The sequence below is a fragment of the Filicampus tigris genome, chromosome 20 (assembly GCF_054856515.1).
Source record: "Filicampus tigris isolate MCC_2025a chromosome 20, RoL_Ftig_1.0, whole genome shotgun sequence".
Lineage (NCBI taxonomy): Eukaryota > Metazoa > Chordata > Actinopteri > Syngnathiformes > Syngnathidae > Filicampus > Filicampus tigris.
In genome coordinates this window covers 14,433,559-14,453,140 of record NC_141236.1, presented here as the reverse complement: position 1 = coordinate 14,453,140, position 19,582 = coordinate 14,433,559, and the positions used below count along the sequence as shown (strand labels likewise).

Genomic DNA, 19,582 nt, shown 5'->3' with positions numbered 1-19,582 from the left:
GTTTCTTGAAGATATGGCCTTCAAATGAAATCAAGATGAGTTGTGTAAAGTCGTACCTGTCTGTTTGCCGCCGAGTTAGCTTAAACAATGCACGATGGATTTAAAAAGTCATCAATTCAATTCATCAATGAAATGTTGCCCTGCTTTGGCTGGCCCGCAGCCTTGATGCTTGGGAAGGAGAGCTGTCAATCGATTGAAATGATTGATCACGATTAATCGCACGATTTTCATCGTGAACCTACAATTGATTGCCAAATGACTGCACATTTTGTGACCTACTCTGCATGCAGAATCAAAGGTAACATTTTCACGTTTTTAACGCTCTTCTCATCGTATGAGTGGACCAGGCCGTAACTGTATGCAAAGGAAATTACAACAATAAACAACAGCCCCTAACGGAAACGGATTCATGTCAGGCATATATTGTGTAGAATTCATTTCAAAATGTGGATCTCTGATTTTGTAATGAAGAATTGAAACGGAGTCTAAGCCGCGCCTTACACCACAAAATTTCACACGTGGCATTATTTCTAATGTTTTTCTTCCTCCTCCTGCCGTCATCATCCTCCTCGGCGCCATCACAACGCGGAAGCAGACGAAGGCTCGCAGGGGGCGCAGCAGCCAGCGCAGACGCACAAATACCGCATCGGGCGCGAGTCGCAACGAGGCGCGGAAAGGAGCGCAAACCCAGAAGAGGGCCATAAGGGGACTAGAAGGGGGCGAAAAGTGGGGGGATACAGGGGTCAAAAGGAGGCCAGAGTTTTGCGTGCGTGCGTGCGCGCATCATGGCGCTCATCCCGTCGCAGGTCCTCCGCGTCGCCATCCTGCTGTCCTACTTCTCCATCCTTTGCCACTACAAGGCCCTGGACATGCCGGCGCACCAGACCTACGGGGGCAGCTGGAAGTTCCTCACCTTCATCGACCTGGTGAGGCTTGGCTTGGCTTGCTTTGGTCCCGGCTCGGCACGGCTCGGCTCGGAGGGCAACGGACGCGGTTAGCTTAGCTCCATGCTCAGTCAAAAGCGCGTTTGTTTGGCTTTTTCGATTCAACAAATCCGAGCTATGTCAAATTTGATCATTTGTTTCTTACCTGGGAGGTGTCGCTTTGGTCAGACCAACGGGGGCGTCCGTCGTGCATGGGAAGGATGCGGCCATGGACGCGCCGCCTCCTCTGCTAGTCGGCTAACAGGCCAGCTAGCATGCCAGCTAACATGTTAGCCACATTGCTTATCCGCTTCGTCGTCTTCTCCTTTTCTCTCCGTGGTCACTTTCTTCTTGCTCCATCCGCTCCCTCCTATTCTTTCACTTTCAAGCCACCTCCCGTTCTCATCTTCTCCATCCTGTCCGTCTTGTGCGTGTGGCCAGATAGATCATATATGTACACACTCCGCTTAATCAAGACAGTTTTCAAACAGCTGTTGATTCAACCGTTGTGGAAAAGTGCAGCTGTTGGCAACATAACATTGGAGAAAAAGATGTGACGCTCCCCTTTCAGGCATCAGTCGTGTTTTCCGCAGAATGACACAAACTGTGCAGATGGTGTGTAAACTTCCAAGCACAGCCTTGAGTGATGTCTAATTGGATTTAGTGTGTGACAGTGTAATGACGAGTGCAAATAAACATGGCCTCTTTTCCCAAGAGCCTGTGAAAACAATGCACGCTGTCACACAGGCAGCGTGTAGAAAAACATGCGAGCGCACAGGAACAAGACGTCGATTGTTTTAATCTCCACTGGGCCTCTCGATGTTGCCTCCGCCAAGCTAAACTAACGTCTGGACGATGGGATATTATTGTCAGCGTCAACTTGTGTGCATGGCGACCAATGGCGCTGATGGCCCGGCAAACCTCATATTTTTATTGTTTATTTTTTTGCAACGTCATATTTTTCGCATGACATCTTCTTTGATCGATCATGTGTTGATGATCGAACACAACGGAACATGGGGTGCCTTTGAACTGAAAAACAAGAATCGCAACATGACATCTACAGTATGTGTTACGGTGCAACGTGCAAATTAGAAAAAAATAAATAAGCAAGGCCATTTTTGTGTTGTATTTTGAGGGGTCACACAAGAAAAAAAACAAATTTGCGTCCAAGTTACAGTTTATCTTGACACTTCTTTTCCCCCAAAAAGCTGCCTTTCTCCTCTTTTTGGTCAGAAATCTGCATTTTGGGTTCATAACTGGAAAAAGTCCTAAGTCGGGGCACCGCTTGAATACAATTGTTATATCTGTGAAGACACATTTTTCCAATATTTTTTAAGCAGTTTTATTGTGTAGCAAACAAAGCGGCCTGCAATCAGCGCCAGCGCTATTTTGATTCCGCAGATCCGATTCCTCGCTGATGCGCTTCTACATTTATTGATCGGTGAGAAAACAGACCATGCGACTCCCCCCCTGCTGTGTGGCGAGCCGCCTCTAGATGGCAGCAGAGAACATGACAGCTGGACACTCTCATTGGCTGACTCCCACATCACTCACCAGGCCAGGCCCCGCCTGTCAAAGCCACATACACTCAGTCACACACACACTACAGTAGATGTGAGGATTTGTACCTCTCATTCACAATGCAAAATCCTTTATTTTTTCTTCTTTTTTTCCCCTCTAATTATTCAAACAATCGCTTCTACAAATATTGGCTCGCCCCAGCTGTGGTCCATCTCTGTCCATCCCGCCCACTGTTGTGACCGTAGTTCATACGTGAGTGTGGTGCACGATGCCCGAGAGTCGTCTGTAATGTGAGAACGTTTGGCTGCAGGTGATTCAGGCGGTTTTCTTTGCCGTGTGCGTGCTGATCGACGTCTCCAGCCTGCTGACCAAAGCGGGCGAAAACCGGGAGCAGGAGAGGCAGCTCAGGAAGCTGATTGGCCTGAGGGACTGGATGATGGCCGTCCTGGCCTTCCCCGTCGGCGCGGTGAGCACATCACACGCGCACACGGGGGCAGAATCGGTGACAGATGTGGAAAGTCTCCTCCCCTTCCCCACGTTTTTCTCCCGATGATTTTCAGGCATTGTACAACCGATGATGAACAAAGCGCTTTGTTGGATGGCTCAGTGCGTCTCATGTTGGCCCTGCGCCAGGAGTTTTACGCCGGCAAATTGGATGTCCACTCGTCAACGTAATTTCAAAGATTTGCAAAATCTCCAAAAAGTCAGCGCTTGCGTTAGCCAGCGAGAGAAAGAAATGCCGTATATTTCGCAAGGTCGCAAGTGTCAAATTGCAACTCGGTAAGGATGAGGTTGATTGGCCGGGTGGGAACTCCTTTGGACCGGAGAGTACAGACGTCCCAGCGTTCCTGAATGCAGCGCGCTCTTCTTTCTTGAAGCCAGCTGGTGTGCGTGCGCGTCTGCTGACGCGGCTGTTTTGTGTGTTTCCAGTTTGTGGTGTTCACCTTCTGGAGTCTGTACCTCTACGACCGAGAGCTGGTCTACCCCAAACTGCTGGACAACTTCATCCCTCAGTGGCTCAACCACGGCATGGTGAGGACGCTTCGGTTTACTCGAGGGCTGTGCAATGCATCGAAATTCAATTACGATTATTACACCCCACGGTTACAGCATTGGCATAATCATAAAAAATGATTATTAATATGCATTTATATCCAACGCATTTTTTGTTTACACAAGGAAATGATACATTTGCACCTTTTTATTTGTTTTATTTTATATGTAATAAATAATTTTATAATTTTTGTTTGGTCCAAAAGGAACTTACAGAGTTATAGAGTTTCAAAGAAATGTACTATTCGTTCTTTTTTTTACGTTGAAACATTTTCCTGTTTTGTACCAAAAAAAACAAAACAAAAGATCGTTTGAATGATTGCGATTTCAATTATGACCAAAATAATCGTGCCTAATGTTTTTCATAATTGAGCTGCCCTGGTTTACACTCAAACGCAGCTTGCCGGGGGGGCGTTCCATTCACAAAAATCGGTTGGAAATCTCCAATTATACAAAGTGCAGCTTTAAAAAAAAAAAAAAAAAAAAGAAAAAAAATGTTCCAGTCCCAGATAAATTTGTTGCGGATTAAAAGACTGAATTTGAATAGGCGTGCCAACTTCCTGCTACCACAACAATGCAGGCACACATGCTCGGTGCGTGTATGCGTGTGCACGCTCTCCAGAAAGTGATGTAATAGGCAAGTGGTTGCTACGGTGGTCTCGCCAAGGACCAAAACAATCGGAACACCCGCCAACCTGCAAGTGCGTGCGCTCGTCCGTGTTTTCGTGTGTGTCATGTCTCTGGTAGTAAATATTTATCAGTATTCCATGGTATCGCTGTGTGCTGTTTGGACTGGCTGCCGTGGCAACCGTCTGATTATTCCCATTGCTGGAGGGAGCGGTCGAGTGATGTCAAGAAGGGAGAGAAAGGCAAGCGCCAAATACCAAGGGCAAACAAAGTCTTGCTTTCATCATCCTGAGATGTGCTAAATGTCCCCACTTGAGCGTGAACATGGGAAGGAGGACGTTCCAGCGGGAAGGCTTCAAAGTTGAACGTAGTGTGGCTGTGACACCCGTGCGCGCGTGTCGCTGGGTCGAGCGCCGGATTCAAGTCTGCGGCAAAATGTGTGGGCGTGACGTGACGTGACGTGACGTGACGTGACGTGACGTGACGTGACGTGACGTGACGTGACGTGACGTGACGTGACGTGACGTGACGTGACGTGACGTGACGTGACGTGACGTGACGTGACGTGACGTGACGTGACGTGACGTGACGTGACGTGACGAGATTCTTTTCAGGTTGTTTCACTTCTGGCTTGGGTGCTTTCTTCGGTCACTTGTCCAGCAGGAACGGCGCGGGAAGCTTGCTTGCCGGGATTCTCAAACTTTTTGCAACACTTGTGCAAACTTTGTGCATTTCATATTTTGTCAGCCCCTGGAACATCGTGCTCAGTTTGAACATCAACGCTGCGCTTGGATATGTTGTCGGAAAATAAAATGAGATGTCCCTCTGAAAGAAATTCCACAAACGGTGTGCTGTCTTTCCTCCCTTTCAGCACACCACGGTGCTGCCGTTCATCATCATCGAGATGCGCACCGCCCGCCATCGCTACCCCAGCCGGCGGTGCGGCGTGGCGGCCGTCGGCTGCTTCGGCGTGGGCTACGTCCTCTGGTGCGCACGTCCTCGGCTCGGCCGCGCCGCCGGCTCGCCGGCTCGCTGGCTCACTTCCTTGTCTTGCTGCGCGCGCAGGACTTGCTGGGTGCACCAGGTGACGGGCATGTGGGTGTACCCCGTCCTGGAGCGCATCTCGCCGCTCGCCCGCCTCCTCTTCTTCTCCGCACTCACCGCCGTCATTTGCCTCTTCTACGTGCTCGGAGAGATACTCAACAGCTACATCTGGGACCAGCCGCACGCAGGTACACACACACACACACACACACACAAACGCGCAGGCACTCATAAACACGTGGACCTGTAAACACGCACACACAGATGTACATACACACACACAAGTGCACACGCATGGGTACTTATGCACACAAGTGTACAAAGGCATGCGGACAATTGCAAAAAGAAATGCACAGGTACACACACGTGTATATGCACGTACAAAGGTACACAGAATGGTACAAACGGGACATAGTACCCAAGTACATGCATGCACAAGTACACGCAAACACACTCTCACCAAAACTTCCTCTTTTGCCTGCAGCAAAGGTCAAAGGTGAGTGAACTGTAGTCATGCGTGGCAGTGGAGTCACATGTGAGGTCACATCTCAAGCTCCGTCCACCAAGAGAGCACAAGGATTGCAGAGCTGTGACCTTTGAACTCCATCCATTAACACCAACAAGCCTGAAAATGGGAAACTGGATGCACACTTTTTGAATTTTTTTGAATTTTTCCAAAGCAACACAGGCGCACACACACACACACACACAAACACATATGACACAAAATAGGTCAAAATGATTGTTCATGAAAGCATCTTTGGTCATATGTCATGTTAAAGGCCATGCTGAAAACGATCCCATACTGACAAGTACAAACACACACACACACACACGGACGGGCAGGTGCAAACGAATGTTCTTGAAAGCACACGGCGTCCTCCGCCATGTTAAAGGTCTTGACGGGGGCGCCGCGTTGTCCGAGTTTGTCCTCACAGAGGTCATGGACGGCCGGCTCCACCCGGGCCCGGTCGCCAGCCGATCTCACGGCAATTTAGAAGCTAACTAGGGGGCGAGCATTTTGAGCGCAGGGGAGGAGCTTCCGCACACGGACGGGAAGGCCTGAGAAGAGATTCAAAGCCAGAGCGTCTCCACTGCGAGAGCCACGCTCCGCCCACCCGGGCAAACTCTCAAGTCGAGGCATCACTGGACCCACTTGTGACGACGCAACAATGTTGACCTCCTTCAAGCTTCAAGCAGAGCGACAGAAACACACTTGGTATTTCTCTTTGGGACCTCATCAAGTGGCGCTTGCTGCTGCTCGTCGTGATCTGCAGGGGGCGCTACCCGAATGCAGCAGCAGCAGCAGCAGCAGCAGCAGTACATTGACTCCTAGTTCCATGGTAACAGGTTACAGATTGGATCCGATGACATATGACTCGAGTCTGTGACATGGTGGGCTTGCTTTGGGAGGCATCCAAGCGGGTCAAGTTCTAAGCTTGTCATTTTTTTTATTTTTGCGCGGGGGCGCTGTTGCTTGATGAAGGGGGAAAAAACACGCATAGGATGCTGAACGCCGCACATAAAACATATTTATTGGGTCGGGTTCTTATGTTCAACAAAAGCAATGAAACAAATTACTCAACTTGTTGGACTTCAACAATAAATCCATAAAGTTGCACTTTTGTACTTTCTGTCTTTTTACACTCAGCGGACGCTTAATGAGGAACACCATCCGATGAGCTCAATACAAAAAAACGCATGTAAACCAAAGTACATAAATGTCCTCAAATTTAAACATCATCTGACTTAAAATTCAGCACCCTAAATGTCAAATAATTCAAAAGTCAGAGATGGTCCGAAAGTCAAAGACCTTCAAAATCCATCGTCCCCAGAAGTCAACCAAAAACAGCTATGTTCAGTTCTCATGTTAGCAGCCGGCTAACCAGATGGCTGGTTCACGTCGCGTTTGTATTTTGTAATGTCTATTTTCACGCTTAAAAGAAATGACAAGAATAACATCCACACCACCCTGCATGCCTTTACTGTCTAAAACAGAAGAAATAGCGTGTTTATTGTCACGAGTGCTGTCGTCTCACTTTTCCAAAATGTGACATCTCATATTAGACTGTGCTTGTTTGGAAATGTGACGTGCGTGTGCTTTCTCTTCTTAACACACCTTCTCCTCCTCTGTGGTGTCATCCAAACGCTCAAATACTCGGCTTATATTTGCATAAATTTGCATGCTAATGACCAGAGGTGCGTTTGGGGCCACCATTTTCATGTTCAACGTGAAGGGAAGGGTGTTCAAAGCAATGCAATGCTTGGAAGCACATTGTTAAGTTATCCGGTTGCGCCACCTGCTGGCACGGCATTTCAGGTCACCCCTGATGTTTCCCAAACATGCCGCTCGATAGTTGACACTCTATTAGGAATAAAAACAGAAGATAATCACAAAACATTCAAACAAAAATCGGTCTCATTCCTTCCTGGTTTTGGGTGTGGGTGCTGAAAGAGAAAAAGAAAATGTTGAAGTGTCATATAAATAAATTAAAAACCGTTGAAAACAAAACATTTTCCCCATAGGAAAGGTGGACAATTGAATGTCGGCTTTTATGCTGACCGTTGGGATTCTCCTGCTTGTAGAAGGTCTTCAGCATCTCCACGGCTTCGTCCGCTCTGTGGCCCGTGACGCACTGCGCGTGCACAGAAACACAGTCATTGTAACGCGCACCATGCGCGCGCGTGAACTTGTAGTGACCTTGAAGGAGTTTCCCGTGCGCGTCAGCTCAGCCGAGGAGACGTCCAGGACCGAGCCGCAGCCGCCGAAGCGCTCGTTCCCGCAGCCGTACGCCACCACCGGAATGTCCACAGCTCGGTCAAGGGGGAAAAAAACGCACACGCGCACTAAAAAAGTGCAACTCGAGTCATATGGTTGACTCCAGCCAGATTATTAGAATTTTAAAAGATAACAAGACTCATGAAAGACTCGACTGGAAGGATACTCATAAGGCGGAGCGCAGCGGCGCACATGATGCACGGCTCAACTGTGACGTACAAAACCGTCTGCTCGCACACGCTCCTGGCGTCCCGGTTGCCACGGCAACACCAGTCCAGGAGCTGGTCCAGGGCCACCATCTCGGCGTGCCGGGTGGCCTCAAACACAAATACAGTACATGCACATTAGTCTCAAGCAGCCGAGTGGAGGCATTTGTATTTCTTGTACATTTGAAAGCTCATCCTCGCCAACAACACCAACAACATGTCCGCCAACAGAGAGGTGCTATTTTATACACGCACACACACACACACACACACACACACACACACACACACACACACACACAGGCACACCCACAATCCCAATTTAGTTTAGTGATGCTTCCAAACCCCTCTGAGGAAGTGTTTTCAAAACAGTGACTTTGAGTCCCCTGAAGAAAAGGACATGAAATTAAAAAAAAGAAAAAGGAAATCACTTATTTCAGGAAAGCAGCGATATTACAAATCAGAATGCATTTGCCTACATTTTTGGTTTCGTTGACTTCATTCCGTCCTTTACCGATCACTTCGTCCTTGTAGACCAGCAAACACCCCACTGGAACTTCTCCATTGTCAAGAGCCTCTTTTGCCTGCACGCACGCACACACCCAATTAAATACTAATCAAATGACTTAATGTTTTGAGAGTTGATAGTCAAGTCACCACTTCAAAAGCGTTGTCCATCCACTTTGCAACTTCATCGTCAGTCGGACAAAAAGCACCTTTAAACTGCTCCTCCATTGTCACGGCATCTTCGCACAGTGTTTGTACAACCAAATTGCTGCAGAATATATAATTTTAAGAACAACAAAAATAAAAACGGTCTCACTTCCCATGTGCTCTGTCACTGGATTTTCATATCCGGAAGAAGCACGGAAAGGGGAAGATAATATGGGACGAACATGTGTCCTTTTTAATCAACTGTCGTTTGAGAAGAAAATTATCGATCGGTGATCAACTTATTAGGTTTGCCTTCTACATTTCTCGGAACGATAAAACATTTATTTTGAATGCGTCTTACTCATTTAACCTGTTTTCGTTTGTGGGATACTTTCATACCCGGAAGAAACATACCAGGGGAAGATAATATTCGACGGACGAATTTGACTATTAATTCTTCACGTATTGTACCTCAGCTTGTGCTCTACCGTTCTTAAAACACTATATTTTTGATTGAAATTATTTTTTGTTCTTAGATATAAATAGCAACGTGACGACTGATTCTGTTATAGTTTGTAGTTGTTTTGATGCTTTTTCTTTGAAAATATAAATAAATCATACATACAATTATATTAGCTAAGTCAGCGAATTATATTCTTAAGGTCATACAGTAATGGCCAACTACAATACAAAATTAATCGTCATTTGTCTCTTGTTTTTAAAATCTGATTTTAAAAATAATTTCCCCCCATCGCTCTGCTTTGCCACATCCAATATGGCGTCAACGTCCGACTACGCAGAGCGCTTCCGTCGACGCTGTAGACAGTTAACATGTTGCTAACGCGGCTTAGCTAAAGCCTCGAAACTCGTGAGCATGTCGCTCGAACACCGCGTACAAATCTAAATGTACGGGCTATTTCGTTGACCATTTCACTCGGCGCGCGAGGATGTTTTCGTCCGTTTGGAATTTTGTGAAGCGTCACAAGAGAAAATTTATCTTCACCGGAGCTGTAGTTGGAGGTACAGTAGAAAGTGTTAGCCTGTGTGCTATTGCTACACGCTGGAATTCACATGGTAAATGAGTAGCTTAGTCCGAGTCGTCTTGACTTTTGGATATAGTCCCATAGTGCCATAGTTTGGATTGTTAATATGTGCTTCATATTTCCCATTGACATGTTCCTTGTTGTTTTTAAGCTAAAGACTTACAGCCTACATGGGGTATAATACAAAATATTTGGCATACGGACTAAATGTGCTTAAATTGACAGAAAATACAATCTAGATTTGTATATATAATACGTCAAACATCATTTCATTTTGTTGTCAGTACAGTATATGTATGATACTTTCCAATTTGCCCTCCCACCAGGTGTGTACTTCTTGGGCAAATATGCCCGATCCAAGATCCGAGAGCTCCAAGAGAAGGAGGCCACCGAGTACATCGCTCAGGCCAGACGTCAGTTCCACTTCGAGAGCAACCAGAGGACCTGCAACATGACCGGTGAGGAAATCGACACAAAGAATAAAGACTTAACAATACGGGCAAGGTTGTCAAGAGGTGTTTTTGTGTGTGTGTGTGTGTTTTAGTCGTGTCTATGTTGCCTCCGCTGAGAGAAGCCATCGTCAACCAGCTCAACTCGGAAAGCCTCACCGCCATCCTGAAGACCAGGCCAGTGTCACTCATGTCCTCTCACAGTTTAAACTAAGTCAAGTCCTGGCAAGTTTATTTACATCGTCCCGAACTCATTCACTGCCGTGGACGTTTACGTCGGTCAGCTGGCACCGCTGAATGTAGCAACCCATGTTCTACTCTGATTGCTAAAGGCAAAAAGCTGGAGTTTATTTCTGGTGAAAGAGGACAATCGACGCTTTCTTTTGGTAGATTCCGTGTTTATATTGTCTTGGCACCCAATAATCAGTGGCTCTCAAAAGGTCAGCCAAAATGTTCTCAAACGGCTGTCAATATGGGAAGAGAAGTGGCAGTGACAGAGGCCAAAATCCAGGCGTCGGGGTGAGAGACTAGTTGCATACTCGGTGTGGTTTATGAGAGAGTGTAGAAAGGAGTCCTGACTAGAGGTTTAAACCTTTCTCACTTGGCCAACTGCGGCGTTGCAAAGTAGCGGAGCCCAAATGGAGTTTGCCGGAGAACCCGCTGACATTTGCTGTCTGCCCGTGTGTCATCCCGACAGGCCGGCCAATAAAGTGGAGATCTGGGAGGATTTGAAGATCATCAGTAAGTCCCACTTTGAGCCGTCTGCTGGCCTTTTCTTCATCTGGCGCTCATTTGGCGTCCGCCGCCGTCGGCAGGTTTCACGCGCAGCCTGGTGGCCGTGTACAGCACCTGCATGCTGGTGCTCCTTCTGAGGATCCAGCTCAACATCATCGGGGGCTACCTCTACCTGGACAACTCTGTGGGCAAGCCCCCCGCGGTGAGGAACGCGTGGGCAAGAACACAAATTCTCAAAGTGGGGTCCGCAAGCCCGAGCTTCGTGCTCTGTTAGTGTCTTTGTTCTTGTCGAGATTATAGCTCCATTTGCTTTAGAGATATGAGTTTGCATCCCTCCATTATCCGAACCGCCTATCCTCACGAGGGTTTGTTTGTTTCTTGACAATGGTCTTCCCTGGAGTTCCCGTGGCTTTTTAGAGGTTCGCGTGGTAGTTAAGTTTCATTGCTGTCGGGATTATGAGCGGGTCCCTGTGAACAAAATGTCTGTTTTCAACTTTTGGACCATCTGCCACAAGCAGACGTCAACGCGTTTGCATTTGTGTTGCCAGACGCCTCAGGCGCCACCGGAGGTTCAGCAGCAGTACTTGTCCAGCATTCAACATCTCCTCGGCGACGGTAAGGACAACATCGATCAGCGCAGGCTGTTAGAAAAGACATCGTTCCCAACCAACCAAGTTGTCTCTCCCGGCCTGCGCAGGACTGACACAGTTGATCACCGTCGTGAAGAAGTCGGTGCAGAACGCCCTGGATGGGTACGAAGAAACGACAACGCCGCATCTTGAAGCAGTATTGCAATGGCTGGACATAAATGACATCATGTGCGCGCAGCGTGTGTCTGAAGCAGAGTTTGAGTCTGCCCGAGTTGGAGCAGCACGTGAGTTGGATCCGAGCCGAGGTGGAGGCCTGCGCCCGCCGCCCGCTCTCCTCCTACATGATGGCCGACGACGACAACGCACTCGCCGATCAGGTCAGCGCGCACGCGGGCCACGCTTTGCAAAGCGCACGCACTTGCGAACGACTGACCAAAACACAACCTCGCTGCTCACTGGAAACAGTGCACATGCAAACATTTGGGGGGAAGAAGGTGTGTTGTTGTGGTTTTTGATTCCAAAAAATGTCTATTTTTCCGATGATTTGAAAAAAAAAAAAAAAATATATATATATATATATATATATATATATATATATATATATATGTATGTATATGTGTGTGTTTGTATTTAAATATATTCTATATATTCCCCCACAAAGACGCAGCAATTTCTATGTAGCGAGACATCAAAGAGCAAAACGTGATCTGGCATACTTTTTCCAACTTGGATGTCGAAGCCCGAGTTTGGACTAATGTGGCGACGTTGCGTTCAGGCGTGCGGCCTGACGGAGAGCGACGTCCTGACCATCCGCCTGCTCAACGAGACCAGAGACATGATGGACAGGTAGCCATCTTGCCACCTTCTTCTTCACGCGCTGACGCCAGCAAACACGCTAACAAACCCGTGCGGCCATGTCGTCGTCGTCGTTTGCGTGTTCAGTCCGGACTTCAGCGTCGTGTTGACCGCGTGTCTGCAACGAGGATTCGCTCGTCTCCTCGACAACCTGGCGCAGTTCTTCCACCCGCCGCCTGCCGACTCCGCCCACGACGCCGACCCTCACAGGTCTGTGCGTGCGTGCGTGATGATGATGATGATGATGATGATGATGATGATGATGCCCCTGATGAGGGTGTAGTTTTTTTTTTATTGACGTCTTCTCCTGTGTTTGGTTGTTTGCGTGTGCGTGCACGTGTGTAGTCTGCCGTCCGTCAGTCTTCCACTGGCCAAGATCATCCCCATCATCAACGGTCAGATCAACACCATCTGCAGCGAGACACCGGGACACTTTGTTCAGGTAACAATTGTCATGGTCGTCATCGTGGAGCAGCTTGAAGTCCACAGACCAGTCGGGCGAGCGAGGCCCTCTTCCACGCCGACCCGCCGTTGAAAAAAGTACTTGCCCACAATATAATGCTCTTGTCGGTGGAAGTCAACATTTGGGTTCCAGTTGACGTCCGACCGTGTCAGTCAACGAGTTCAAAAGGCCACTTTGTGGGCAGTGTTTGTTCCTCAATGTTGATGGCGACAAAAATTGGTGTCCTACAAAAAAAGATGACATTAAAGGAATACCAAGTCAACTAAAACAATGCATTCTATGAAAAAGAGGAAACGCGCTCTGAACCTGACTTTAAAAGGTCCATCTGAGCACTTCAACTTCAGAAAAATCCCAAAGTATTCAAACCTCGGTGGTAAGGTTTGTCTTTTGCCGTCTTTCAGGAGCTGCTGATGAACGACGAGGTGAAGGAGTTTGCCGCCAACGTGTACGACAGCTTCAGCACGCCGCAGGAAGTGCAGAAGTAGGACGCCCACACACCAAGGACAAACTTGACTTTTTTTTTTTTTTTTTTTACTACTTCTCAATGACTCGCGTCAGCCCAGCTGGATTGTCGCAAGCGCTGTTGCACCATGGGAAATGGAGTCGTCTGCTGCGTTTTGACGCCCCGGCAGAGGCGGCAGGTAAGTGGGACACACGGCCGCCATTTTGTTTCCCCATCACCCGGGGATACGTGAGGCGGTTTTCCGTCTTTTTCTAACAAAACGGCCGCATTGGCTTCAACTTCTCGGTGGCGTTTTTAACTGTGACCATTGTTGACTGCCTGCCGCGGGATTTGTCCCCGACTCCGAGCGGGAAGAAGAAATTAATTTTATTAAAGGAGATATATTCTTCTTATTTGTAAGTGTTCCCATGTGTCTTACTTGATCAGACTCAATCTCAATCAAAGATCTTTGTCAAACTCCACAAAGGAAAAATAATTAGAACACACAAAGCATCCGCTTGTCACACGTTGCTTGAAATTACTCCGTTTTGGGGAGGCGACTTTAATTACCATGACAATCAGTCAGGGTGTTGTGACCAAGCAAGCGTAGCTAACTTGGTGACTTGTCATTTTAAAAAAAATACAATAAAAATCCACTTTAAAACAACCGCCATCAAATAATCCGAGAACAGACCAACACCAAGGCTGACTTTTGTCTCCCGTGCGACGTCATCAATCAATCGTTCAATCAATCCAATAATCCTCTTTCGCGTGTTGTTTCCGTGGCTCTGTCTGGAAAGAGTTCCAGAAGGAAGCGCGCCTTTTTTTGTGGCTTCATCTCGATGCAGTTCCGCTTGTTGTCCACAAGGTGACACCCTTTCACGCGGCTTCTTCTTGACGGGAACGTGCCACAATTCCTCCAAGCCCCCATTGGCTTGTTTGCGTCAAACATGTAGTGGTCAAACACAAACATTTGATCTTTTTTTTACATGCTAAATTAATAGTCATTTAAATTAAATTTGACATTGAAAATAAATGAATATATCTGAACTCGGGTTGTAAAATAATGGCGGTAGTCTTGCCGACAGGGGCCGCTGTTGTACATCGCGCTCACACGGTTGGAAGAACCCTGGGGAAAACGCTGACTCAGGATGACGCCATGCCTAAGTTATTGTATCATATTTAATTTTACAATGCAATATGATGTAACCACGCTGAATATCGACATTGGCTGTCGCGTAACTGCTACATAGGCGTAAACATCTGAGCGAAAGGACCTCAAATTAGATTTGTCGATTCGTACATGACATGTATTGACATTAAGCAAAATGCAAATGTGCTTCAATCAATGCATACAAACTTGAAATATATCAATACGCTACGATTCACCTATTCACAGATTTGTTTTTCAATCATTTTTTTTTTTAATTAATAGTGCTTGCTTATGGTTGCAACGTAGTTTTTTTTGTTTTTGTTTCCATTACGTATGATGCGAATGAGCAAAATGAGGCTTATAGACATTAAGGAAGAGGTTAGTCAGCTGAATTAGAGAGCACATCACTCAAGTTAATGTCAAGAACGCTGCTGTTCTACACATGCGGATGGATGGCGCGGTTGGAAGGGAAGGCGGAAAACTGCTGAGTCAGGCTGACGTCACAGCTCGATTTTCCTTTCCATGCGTGGCGCGTGGAAAGCCGATCCTGTTTCCTAATCAAAGTGGTTGAGGGTGTGGAAGAAAAAAAAAAAAAAACACGTTTCACCTGCAGCTTTTTTCCACAAGAACAAAAACGTGTCTTTTTTTTTTTTTTTTTTTTCCCCCCTTCCCTTTGGACATTTTGATCGCACTGACATGTCATGCTCATCCATCCTCAGTGTCTCCGCTGTGATTGTTAGCCTGGCGTCCAGTCAAGTCTGTCAACTGCTCAAATATTCCGCTTGCTTTCCATGACTGGAAGTTTCGATGCAGCGTCGTGCCAGGCGCGAGGATGTCGTCACTCTCTGCCATGTTGCCCGGTGTCACATGACTGAAAAACAAACCCTAACCTACATAATGCTCTTTTTCATTGCCTAGGAAAAGTAATAAGACCACCTTGTTTCCGGTAAATTGCCACTCAATACTCGTGCTGGTATCGGTCAGAAAAAAAAAAGTGGTATTGAACATCCCTAATATTTCAGTTTAATAAGCAATTAATTGCCGCCCCAAACAATTGTCGATTCATTCGATGATGGATTAGTTCTCGCTTAATTGTTGCACCTCGACCAAAATCGTTCCAACTTGTGTCATACTTTTGGAGTTACAACTGCGCTCTGCACAATCATCCCGTTTTCGGGCCTTTGTTTCGAAAGTTGCTTGACCCGCCTTGCCACGGCGCGCTTCCAGTGGCCGCGTTCCCAATTTCAAACACAAGTGCTGGCACACCACAAGTCATTGTTGGGCCTCAAGCCGCAGTCTGCCCACCAATGTCAGGTGGCCAGAAAATGTCGGGGCACGTGTCGACAAACTACGCCCTGGTCGCCGCTCGGCGGCAAGGGTCACGTAGACAACCAGTCGACCGGTCGCCGTCTCCCGGGAAAGCGCGCCGACAAAATGGATTGGTCTCCGCCGAATGACGGGGCGCTCCTAGACAAAGCGAGAAGCGGTCACCGGTAAAGCGTGACGTGTGTGTTTACTTGTTGCCGTGCTTGTAATCCGGCTGAGTCGCAAATTACGGCCAAAGGGGGGGGTGGGGGGGGGGACGCCTGGCATGACGTCATCCGGTTAGCACGCCTCACTCGCGCCTCCTGCATTATCGAGCGTCTCCCCCGTGCGGTCAGCTGCCACCCGATTGGCCGAGAGATGCCTCTGCTGATTGGGGGGGGGGGGGGTGTCGGTGGTAGGGTCAATCCCTCATTAGGCATTCAGGATGATGCGGGCTGAGCTCACTGGCACTGAAGCCTGAGCTGATGTCATTTCACCTGAGCGCACGCACGCACGCACGCGATCTCTCATCGTCCGCACGCTGCCGTGTAAACTTGTAGAGCAAAGGGGGCGCGTCCACAGGCTCATGGGATTGAGCCATCAGCCAATCCCATCCCAGACGACGTCATGTCTTTTTATGTGACGCCATCGCTTGTCTTCTTCTGGCCTCTGATGCTTTTTATATCACTGCGCTAAAAAGATGGCACGCTGCCGAGTGAGTGAGCAAGCCTTTCAGCGAGTGGGAGTGTATGTGCTTGGAGTTAATGTGTGCGTACACATAATGTAAAAATATCCCCCGCACACGGAGGTGCAGAATGTGTGACGGCACGCCGGCCCAGTCTGGGAATCCCGGGATACGTTCCATTCCCAAATCTTCTCCGTTTGTGGTCTCTCTGAGGTAACGGAAGGTGTTGAGATCGAGACGCTTGACAAAAGAAAATCCAACAAGCCCGCAACGTTGGTCCAACTCAATAACGTCTTCATCTATTGACGCCCAGAAGTCTCGTGCGAACCTTCGAGTGGGCGGCGAGCCGTGACGCGTTTGTGTTGGAACGCGGCCCGGCGCAGAGGCTTCCCTCGCCCGGGTGTAAGTCCGTGGGGCGTGACTGGCGTGGCCGTGGCAACAGCCACGTCAACATAAACACGGGACGGCCGCGCGGAACGTTGGCACAATGCCCTCTCTCTGCGTGTTCCCGATCCAGGCGAGGAATTTCGGGACGCTTTTGTTTGCCGTCGGCCGCCGCGTGTTTGAAGAGCGCTCGCTCGCACCGCACTTGGAAGAGCAGCGCTTGTTTGTTTTCAACAAGCACCATTTCGAATGTCTTCTTGTCAACCACAGATTGACATGAATGGTTTGTTTTGCTCTCATTTTTTAGTTTGATGTTTCGCCCCGGCGTTCGTACACCTGCTTGCTCACTTTTTTACAAATGGAGTGTGAATTTTCCGAGATGGGAATTTCCACGCGGCGCTCTGTTTTTTTTTAGGGAAATGCCAAGTTCAAACTGCATTTCGATTCATTTCATCTTATTTTGTCGATTTCAAACCGACCGACTGACCGAAGACGTATTGGCCGGTCCAAGTGATTTTCAACTTTGAAGCGTGCGTCACCTTTTGGACGCTTGTCCCCGCCGTTGGCGTGATTTGCGGCCAGCCGTGCGCTTGCGGCGATCGCCTTCGGCGGCTCAGTCGCAAGTCCGAACGTGAGAATCGCGTGGAAGACGAGTGCGCCAAAACGACAAGAAAATAGGGGGATTTCACCAAAGGCGTTTTTGCCTTCGTGTGATGCCAACGAGCGCCTCGTTGCGTCCTTATTTGGTGCGGCGCCTCGATGACGCCGTTCAAAGCCAAATCGGGACGTTGCATGGAAGGAGACGTTCCTGAACAGCTCGACACCACCTCAACTTTCCCAACCCGTCCGTCTTCATTCCCGACTAGTTGCCGTCGTCATGAGCTTTGGAGCGGAATGTCAGGAATTTCAGTCGCATGACGGCGCGGCGTCAACCGGCCGCTGGTGTTTTTCCAGCTCCAATTTCCATTACGACAACCTTTTGGGGATAACGTCAGCGTTTTGCTCGACTGAAACGATAATCCTTGGACTGTATATTTGTCGTCGCATTAGTTGAGCTATTTTCGATTTCGTTTTGGTGGTTGATTAGAGTTGTTCATCGATCATGATGAAATTATACAGAAAAACAAAGATTTTTGTATTCAAATGAGCTCTGCATTTATTCATCTTTTGTCAATTTGAATCCTTTGTCTTGTTTAAAGAAACGACGGTCGAATGGTTCCCCATACTGGAAATGAGTCGGCTGTTGGCAATCATGCAATGCTACCCATAGTCCAATTTGGGCCTTGCCGCCACTGGTCAAAAGGTGGCAAGAGTTTGGATTTGCTCCAAACAAAAGGACAATGTGTGTCCAAATCTTCTTGGACTAGACCAACCTGAAAGCTCTCGCCGTCTTGCGACATTGCGTCATCAGCAGGCTGCCACCTGATTGGCGGTTGAAAAATGACCCACAGCTCATTCAGGACGCAAAACAAGAACGGGACATTTGCTCAACATTTTGGCCAGAACATTCCTTCTCCTAAGCCATACGCGGGATGCGTGGTTTTTATCGGTATGTTTGACTTTCGACACGGGTTGAATACTTTTGAGTGCTGACTTGATTTCAGATCATCAATTCACAAAGATTGAATTTGGGGCTTTCTTCAGCTGGAAGAAAAGAAATGGACTTTTGAAATCTTGCAATCTGTCCGCAGTGAGTCGACGGCCAGTTTCACATTCAACCACTTCCAAAATGAAGTTTTCCTCATATATTGACAGGTACCTTTCGATCTCTTGGGAGTCACTGATGGTGTAGTGGTACACGCGCCCGAGTTGCGTGCGGGCAGCGTGGGATCCATTCCCGCTCAGCGATGGTGTCTGGGTGTGTGCCCTGCTAATAGGGTTGCGTCGGGAAGGGCACCCGGCGTAAAAATGCTTTGCCAAATCAATGATGCCGAATCGAGCGTGCACTTGATTCGCCGTGGCGACCCCTGAGGGGATAAGCCGAAAGGATGGCAACGACCTTTTGATCTCTTTGATTCCAAAACAGGTTTGGCGGGGGAAAAGATGCACATTCCTCAATCAATTGTTTTGGCTTACTGGTTTGGTCAGAAAATAAGCACACATTGTGATCGTTGGATTCCAAAGTCAAAGTCAAAGCTTGATTTTGAGCAGTCGGCTTGTGGCTGTCTTGGGCTGCACGCCGCGTTGTGTGTGCGCGCGCGTGTGTGTTTTTTTTTTTTTTTTCCCGTCAGAGTGCCGCGCCGCGACGTGGGGCTGCGCTTGATTTCCCGGATTAGCCGTGAAGAGGAAGAGGAGGAAGAGGGGGGATGCGGCAGAAGAGCCGCCACTTCCCGGAAGAGGTGGCCTCACCGGCAGGCACATGACTTCATCCACAGCCTCTCGGATGTGCTGATGAAATCATCATCATCTTCATCATCATCATCATCATCATCATCATAACACTGCACACGCTTCGCTACATTACGAACGATGAAGTCATCGTGTCTCTGACGGGGACCACCCGGCATTTACATGAGCAAACAGAGAATTTAACAAATAGATCATTTAAATCAATGGCCCATTCCAAATACTACAAAACAAAAATAAACGCATTTATGATGACGGTGATGAGCTTTTGAGGAAGGATATGCCGTATATGTATTGAACGTGATTTTATGTGATTTCATTT

The 19,582-nt window shown here is 48.0% G+C and overlaps 3 protein-coding genes across 4 annotated transcripts; 2 read left to right on the top strand and 1 right to left on the bottom strand.

The window, feature by feature from the left end:
* The first annotated feature begins 564 nt into the window (after positions 1–564).
* Positions 565–6,792, top strand: aig1 (androgen-induced 1 (H. sapiens)). Its single transcript, XM_086019357.1, has 6 exons — positions 565–926; positions 2,758–2,913; positions 3,378–3,479; positions 4,999–5,114; positions 5,193–5,359; positions 5,656–6,792. The coding sequence occupies exons 1-6, from the start codon at positions 786–788 to the stop codon at positions 5,673–5,675; spliced, it is 702 nt and encodes a 233-aa protein (XP_085875483.1). The 5' UTR covers positions 565–785; the 3' UTR covers positions 5,676–6,792.
* adat2 (adenosine deaminase tRNA specific 2) lies at positions 6,679–9,180 on the bottom strand. Of its 2 annotated transcripts, XM_086019359.1 has the most exons (6): positions 8,814–9,162; positions 8,636–8,740; positions 8,117–8,267; positions 7,873–7,979; positions 7,735–7,807; positions 6,679–7,619 (listed from the first exon to the last, which is right to left on the bottom strand). In XM_086019359.1, the coding sequence occupies exons 1-6, from the start codon at positions 8,889–8,891 to the stop codon at positions 7,591–7,593; spliced, it is 543 nt and encodes a 180-aa protein (XP_085875485.1). In that variant the 5' UTR covers positions 8,892–9,162; the 3' UTR covers positions 6,679–7,590. The 2 variants fall into 2 exon arrangements, with proteins under 2 accessions (XP_085875485.1, XP_085875484.1); XM_086019358.1 differs by having other exon boundaries at positions 7,735–7,979; positions 8,814–9,180.
* Positions 9,181–9,578: 398 nt separating this feature from the next.
* Positions 9,579–13,800, top strand: pex3 (peroxisomal biogenesis factor 3). Its single transcript, XM_086018929.1, has 12 exons — positions 9,579–9,830; positions 10,180–10,311; positions 10,398–10,479; positions 11,000–11,043; positions 11,118–11,239; positions 11,586–11,652; positions 11,735–11,789; positions 11,866–12,004; positions 12,403–12,473; positions 12,570–12,692; positions 12,828–12,924; positions 13,347–13,800. Exons 1-12 carry the CDS (start codon positions 9,758–9,760, stop codon positions 13,428–13,430), a joined length of 1,089 nt encoding a protein of 362 aa, XP_085875055.1. The 5' UTR covers positions 9,579–9,757; the 3' UTR covers positions 13,431–13,800.
* The last annotated feature ends 5,782 nt before the right edge of the window (positions 13,801–19,582 follow it).